The sequence below is a fragment of the Tupaia chinensis genome, unplaced genomic scaffold (assembly GCF_000334495.1).
Source record: "Tupaia chinensis unplaced genomic scaffold, TupChi_1.0 Scaffold144899_1, whole genome shotgun sequence".
Lineage (NCBI taxonomy): Eukaryota > Metazoa > Chordata > Mammalia > Scandentia > Tupaiidae > Tupaia > Tupaia belangeri.
In genome coordinates this window covers 4,585,662-4,591,972 of record NW_006204759.1, presented here as the reverse complement: position 1 = coordinate 4,591,972, position 6,311 = coordinate 4,585,662, and the positions used below count along the sequence as shown (strand labels likewise).

The following is a 6,311-nucleotide window of genomic DNA, read 5'->3' as shown; positions in this document are numbered from 1 at the left end:
GATCCTGAGAGGAGAATGGAGGAGAAGGGATTGCGGCGTGACCATCCCCCCTGGGGGGTGATTTCTCGCTTTCTGTCTCTATGTTTCTGTCTGTCTGGCGAGCACACGCACCCTATAATGAAAACCTCTCCAAAAAAAAAAAAAAAAAGATTTCAGCAACTGCCTATGATCTTCTTTTCCTAGCTTTAAATTCCAATATCTCATTTCCCTGGCTTTTCTTTTTTTTTGGAAAGTTTCTTTTTTTTTTTTTTTTTTTTTGGTTTTTGGTTTTTTTTTTGCTATAGGGCGTGTGCTCTCACCAGAAAGACACAGAGAGATAGAAAGTGAGAAATCCACCACCACCCCCAGGAGGGATCGTCACGCCACCACAGTCCCTTCTCCTCCATTCTCCTCTTGGGATCTTGGGCATGCACACACACACTCCTGGCATGAGTTTAAGCCACCGGGTCCGGGACTCAAACCATGGTCAGTTACATGGAAATTCAGCAACATAGCCATTATGCTAACTGCTGGTCCTCCCTGGCTTTTCATTACCACTTAGCCACTCTATTCCACGGCCCTTTGTGGGCTGTCATTTCCTAGTGCTGTTTAACTAACGCACTCCAGTTTACCACTTTGACCACAGGGCTTTCACAACTGTTTGCATGGTCCTGGTTTTCAGTTATTACAGAGACCTGCAGTTTCATGGCTCCAGCATCAGTCCCTAGCCAGTCAGCATCCCATGTTTGATGACCTGAGGATAGTATATAGCACTGTCAACCTCTTTTTGCCAATAAAACCCGAAGCCCTGGGCAAATGCTATTATTCAAACTGTCTGCCTCTGCAGCCAGGGCTGTGTTAAAAAAAAAAAAAAAAAGTGACATATCCACAAATACATGAAAAGCTTCCAACCTCAGAGTCCTCTTCAAATTTTTCTTCATTCCTCTCTGGTGTCTTTGCCTAAGAATTTCACCCTTAAAATTGATGTCGTCCAACAATCTTTCCCCCTCATACACATCTATCAATAATGCATGTTCTTGTTTCCTAACGTTTTAGTGGACTACGAGATGACTAGCTTCTAGTCTTAAAGTATCCCTTCTCTTCTCTATCGCATCTCATCTCCCCAGGGACCTCAAGCCATCATTAATTAGCCGTTCCCTCTCTATTGGCACCTTCCCCCCAGGCTCTCCCATCTTTATCAACAAACCACAGCCCAAACCTAGCACAATCAAGCGTGCCCAGAGTCTATGTTCCCGTGTCCGTCCTTTTCGGTGCCCTGCAAGGACATGCAACATGGCAGATCTCATTCGGTGCCTGATAAATTCCGAGCCTCGAAAGTACCGGGTGAAAGACCAGGTTCCCACCAACCTCGGGTCCACCGACCCTCTTCGCTTTGATTCACTCCGCTTTCCTACCCTGGACTCCTCCCTCTCCCTTCCCTCCCATGGCTCTCGCGAGACTTGGTGTTCCTCGTTCCACGCCACCCGGACTGAGCCGTGCACTTCTCGCGAGACTGCAGGCAGGGCCGGGCCAGACATGGCGGAAGGTAGGGTTTTTATGGAGCCGCGCGGGAAGGTGCGGAGCTGTGGGGGCGCTGCTGGCCGGGCGAAGCAGCCCCGGGAGAGGACTGCCGAGCGTGGTCGCATGGGGCACAGAGGGTCTCGCGAGCCTTCCCTGCAGCCTACCCTGAGCTCCGCGGGTTGGGGTCCTGAGCGCTGTTCCTATGGCAACGCCCCTCCCGCGGTCCCCGACCCCAGGGGACCTGGGCGAGCTGCAGAGCCGGGTTGGGAGGTCCCATGCTGGGACTGAGTGCTGCCGCGGGGCGCTCGAGGGCGGCAGGGAGGCTCCTTTGGATACCCGCGGTGCCCAGACGGCGGGGGAAGTAGCTCTTCGCCTTCGGAAATCGAAACTGCTGTCCTGGCACGTCCTGCATCCGGAAGGGGTACATCCCTAGTCTGCGGAAGAGCTTGGGACTCCTCTTGGGGTGAGGGGTGGGGAAGATCCAGGGCTGAAACTGGCCAGCGCGCCAAATGGGCGCGCACTGTGGGCTCGGGTCCCCGCAGCTGCCCGGGCGCGCAGGCCCATTGGGATTCTTCCCTCGGGCTTAGGGACCGGGAAGGGAGGAAGGGGTTTGCTTGGTGAGGGAGGTGGCCAAGGTCACACTGCTCTGCTCGCACGAGGTGTGCTCAAACCAGGCCTCTCTGCTCCTTTGCCTCGCAGTCCAGCACGTACTTTATGACATGGCAAGTGAAGGCAGTTCGGTCTTTTCGCCGGTTCTCCCTTCACAGAGCAGCAATATTAGCATTCTTCATTGTCAAAGCCTTACTGTATCTGTGGGGGCGAGAAGCCAGCGGATGGGAGTTTCCTGGCAGAGACAGTACAGGGACACTGTTGGACCTGGCCAGTGCGTTTCTCTTATGTACCCCGTTTTAGGAGAGAAATATCCCTTCGTTGATTTACTGTTTATTGCGTGGCTGCAGCGTGCTTGGTCATGACCAGTCCTGTTGGCTTTGAGCTAAGCTTTGACTGGACCCATCACTCTTGGATCCTTAGATTCGGGTAGCACATGACAGTTTGCAGGCTTTTCTCATTTGGATTAGGCTTCAGAATAACCTCCTAACCTTGGAGGCCTGGCATGTGTGTTATTTACTTTTTAGAGATGAAGGAATTTAGGCCGAAGTTAAAGAGAGCTGGGACTGGCACCCATGTTTTGGCGTTGCTTTTTCTGTTGTGTTAGACCCCCTGGAGGGGGACTGTCTGCTGAATATTTTCTGAAAGCAGAGGAGGAAGAAAAGGAAAAGAAAGCAAGCTATGGCATCCCTGAAGCTAGTTTTTAAATCAGAGGGTGGTTTTGCACACTGAGCCGCCTGCCATATTGGGGCTTGTTGCTCAGAGCAGTGAGGTGGGTAGAAAGGATCAGGAAGGCTTCGTGTGAGGTGGCTGTCAGTCTAGCACTTTTGCACTAGGGATGGAAGTTGAGAGTTGAGGGAATGCACTAATTATCAAGGTTGGAATTGTGCAGGGCATCTGTTTTTTCCTTCAGTTTTCCTGCTGTGCTTTGCATTTGGTTCAGCCCTGAGGAGTTCACGTAGGCTTAGGTGTACTAATTGTCACGTCTTGGGATAGTGTGAGGGTGGCCTGGAAGACCTCTAGCCGGTGGCTGTATTCCTTAAATGGACAAACACCCTTTCTAGCTCAAATTGAGCAGGGTGAGTAGATAGGTAAAGCAATGGCGTGAGGTTCTGAACCAGTTTTTCTTTGACCTTTTTTGATCTTTTGTTATTTATTTATTTTACATTTGCTATAGAGTGTGTGTGCTCACTGGAGCGAGAGCGAGCGAAAGAGTGCAAAAGCACTCCCCAGCTCCCAGGAAAGGATGGCCACTCTGCAATCCTTTCGCCTCCATTCTCCTCCTGGTACTTTTTGGGTATGTATGCAAACACACACATGCCCAGCATGTCCCTCAGACTGCTAGGATCCATTCACCCCAACCACCATGCCACCAGCTGGCCCCTTTTACCTTTTTTTATTTTAAAGAATTAGTTATTGGGACCAGCAGTTAGTGTAATGGCTATATCGCTGGATTCCCATGTAGTCGACTGTGGTTCGAGTCCCAGACCCGGTGGCTTAAACTCACGCCGGGTGCGTGTGTGTGCATGCCCAAGATCCCGAGAGGAGAATGGAAGAGAAGGAATTGCGGTGTGGCCGTCCCCCCTGGGGAGTGATTTCCTGCTTTCTGTCTGTCTGGCGAGCGCACACGCCCTATAGCAAAAAACCTCTCCCCCCCCAAGAAAAAGAATTAGTTACTTAATTTTATTAATTGTTTTAAATTTTGCTATAAGGCATGTGTGCTTGCTTATCAGAGAGAAAATGAGAAAGCAAGCTGAGAGGTCTGGGACTCAAACAACACCCCAACCACCACGCCATCTGCTGGTCTCCACCTTTTACCTTTTTTTTTTTTTTGAGAGGTTTTCGCTATAGGGCGCGTGCACTCGCCAGACAGAGAGAGACAGAGACAGAAAGCGAGAAATCACCCACCAGGGGGGATGGTCACGCCGCAGTCCTTTCTCCTCCATTCTCCTCTCAGGATCTTGGGCACTCATGTACAAGTGCCCGGCGTGAGTTTTAAGCCACCGGGTCCAGGACGCGAACCACAGTCGACTACATGGGAGTCCAGCGACATAGCCATTACACTAACTGCTGGTTTCCGCCCCTTTTACCTTTTTAAAAAATTTTATTTATGTCTTTTCATGAGAGAGGCAGACTGGCACTCTTGACAAGGTCTTAATCACACAGCAGTCGCCTTCCCCCAGCCCTCTAGCTAGTCAGGATCTGGCTGTACTGGGTGTGTTTCCGGTCGACTGGAGAGGTTGGCCCTGTGGCTTCCAGCGTTGCGCTCAGTGTGCGGCTGCCTGTGTGCCGGCTGTCTTTCACCTGGTGTTCCTCCCAGTTCCCCACCTGTGTTCAGAATTAGGCTTTTTAGAAACAATGTTGCTAGCTTTGGGAAGACCTGAGTGAGGCTTTCTAGATACTTAGCTCATTGAACTGAGGGAGCTCCCTACGCCAAGGCAAGATGAGCTGGAAAATACTTGGTGGTGGGGTACACTTGTTCACTGCTGCTGGTTCTTTAGTCAGAATTACCAGAGCCAGCCATGTTTGTTCTGAGCTGCTCATTTAAACATACTCAAGTGGCCAAAACCTGTGTCGTGCAACAGTTGGATTATCTATAAGCACACTCTGGGGACATTCTGTTTGTGGGTGCTTGTTGGGGGTGTGAGAGTGCGAGGAATAGCACCGAGGAAGAGATAATAGAACCTTGAGCAGTGGAGCGTACAGAATCTTCTTTCTTTATTTTTTTTTTAAGATGGGACTCAGGGACCAGCAATTAGTGTAATGGCTATCTTGCTGGACTCCCATGTAGTCAACCGCAGTTCAAGTCTCAGACCCGGTGGCTTAGACTCATGCCGGCACGTGTGCGTGCGTGCCCAAGATCCCGAGAAGAGAATGGGGAAGAAAGGATTACGGTGTGGCCATTCTCCCCCCCCCCCCAGGGGGGGGATTTCTCGCTTTCTGTCTCTCTCTTTCTGGCAAGTGCACGTGCCCTCTACCAAAAACCTCTCCAAAAAAAAAGAAAAAAAAAAAAGATGGGACTCATTTGGAAGACAACTCTCTTAGGCTGGCTCTGTGGTGCAGCGGTTAAATACTGTGCACAGTAAGCTAGATCCTACGTGGAAGACCAGAGTTCAAATCTCGGACCCTTGAAAAACATGCGACATGCACACATGCATATTGAGAATTCTGATGGGATGGAAAATGGAAGGAAAAAAGGATTGTAACATGACTCAGCCCAGTTTGGTGGGATGGAGGGGTCCTCTCTCAAACGTATACACTTTGTGTCACAAAAATGAATGAGCTAGGGGTTTGGCAGATGGGTGGTAGTTCAAGGCGCTGGACACCCACATGGCCGACTGCTGTTTGAGTCCCGGACCTGGCGGCTTCCTTTCTCACTTTCTCTCTTTCATTCTGTCCCTCTCTGGTCGAATTATAACAAATAAATAAAGTTAAAATAATTCTTAAAAAAAATGAATAAGAAAACCTTCTGTTCTTCCATCAATCTACGGTTATTGGTCTGACCATATATACTTAGCTAAAATCTGTCCCAAAATTTGTTTCCCTTAACATTTTGCATCCTACAGCTATCCTACTAATCCAAGCCTCCTTCCTAACTGCGATGCTTCAGCAGCCTCCTCTGTGGGCTTTTTGCTTTTTTTTCTCCTTGTTTTTCTTTCCCCACAGCCCATTTTTACAGTTTGCAGTGTTTTCTTTAGAACATAAATCAGATCATGTCTGATACCTGCCTTTCCGCCCCCAACTCCCATATGGTTTCGCAGGCTCTTGAAACATACTCCAAAACCTTCTAATGACCTTCGAGTCCCAACAGGGTCTGGCCCCTGTGTTACACTGTAACTTTATTTCCATCTTCTCATTCGCTGCCACCCTAACCTCCTTGCCTTTCGTGACAGCGCCTGACATGCCTCTACTTCTCCATCTTTGCTTTTGTAGTTCCCTCGGCCTGGAACAGCCCTCCTCTGTTTCTCCCCATGGCTGACCAACCTCTGTTCACGCAGGTGTCCGTTCAGTTGTCACCTCATTAGAGAGCACACCTCACTGGAGCATAAACCCCACGAGGGGCTTTTTCTGTTTCGTTCGCTGCTGTGTCTGCCAACAGAGGATCATGCCTGTGGCTGAAGGAATATATTAATTTATTGAGTATGAGACCAGCAGTTAGCATAATGGCTATGTCACTGGACTCCCATGTAGTCGACCACAGT

General features: G+C 49.7%; 1 protein-coding gene across 1 annotated transcript in view; it reads left to right on the top strand.

Annotated features, from left to right (window-relative positions):
- The first annotated feature begins 1,491 nt into the window (after positions 1–1,491).
- Positions 1,492–6,311, top strand: part of ANKFY1 (ankyrin repeat and FYVE domain containing 1) — a 118,640-nt gene continuing 113,820 nt past the window's right edge. Inside the window, exon 1 of the mRNA XM_006167603.2 lies at positions 1,492–1,525. Coding sequence (XP_006167665.1) covers positions 1,516–1,525 — 10 coding nt within the window. The 5' untranslated portion in view covers positions 1,492–1,515. The remainder of the gene's footprint in view (positions 1,526–6,311) is intronic.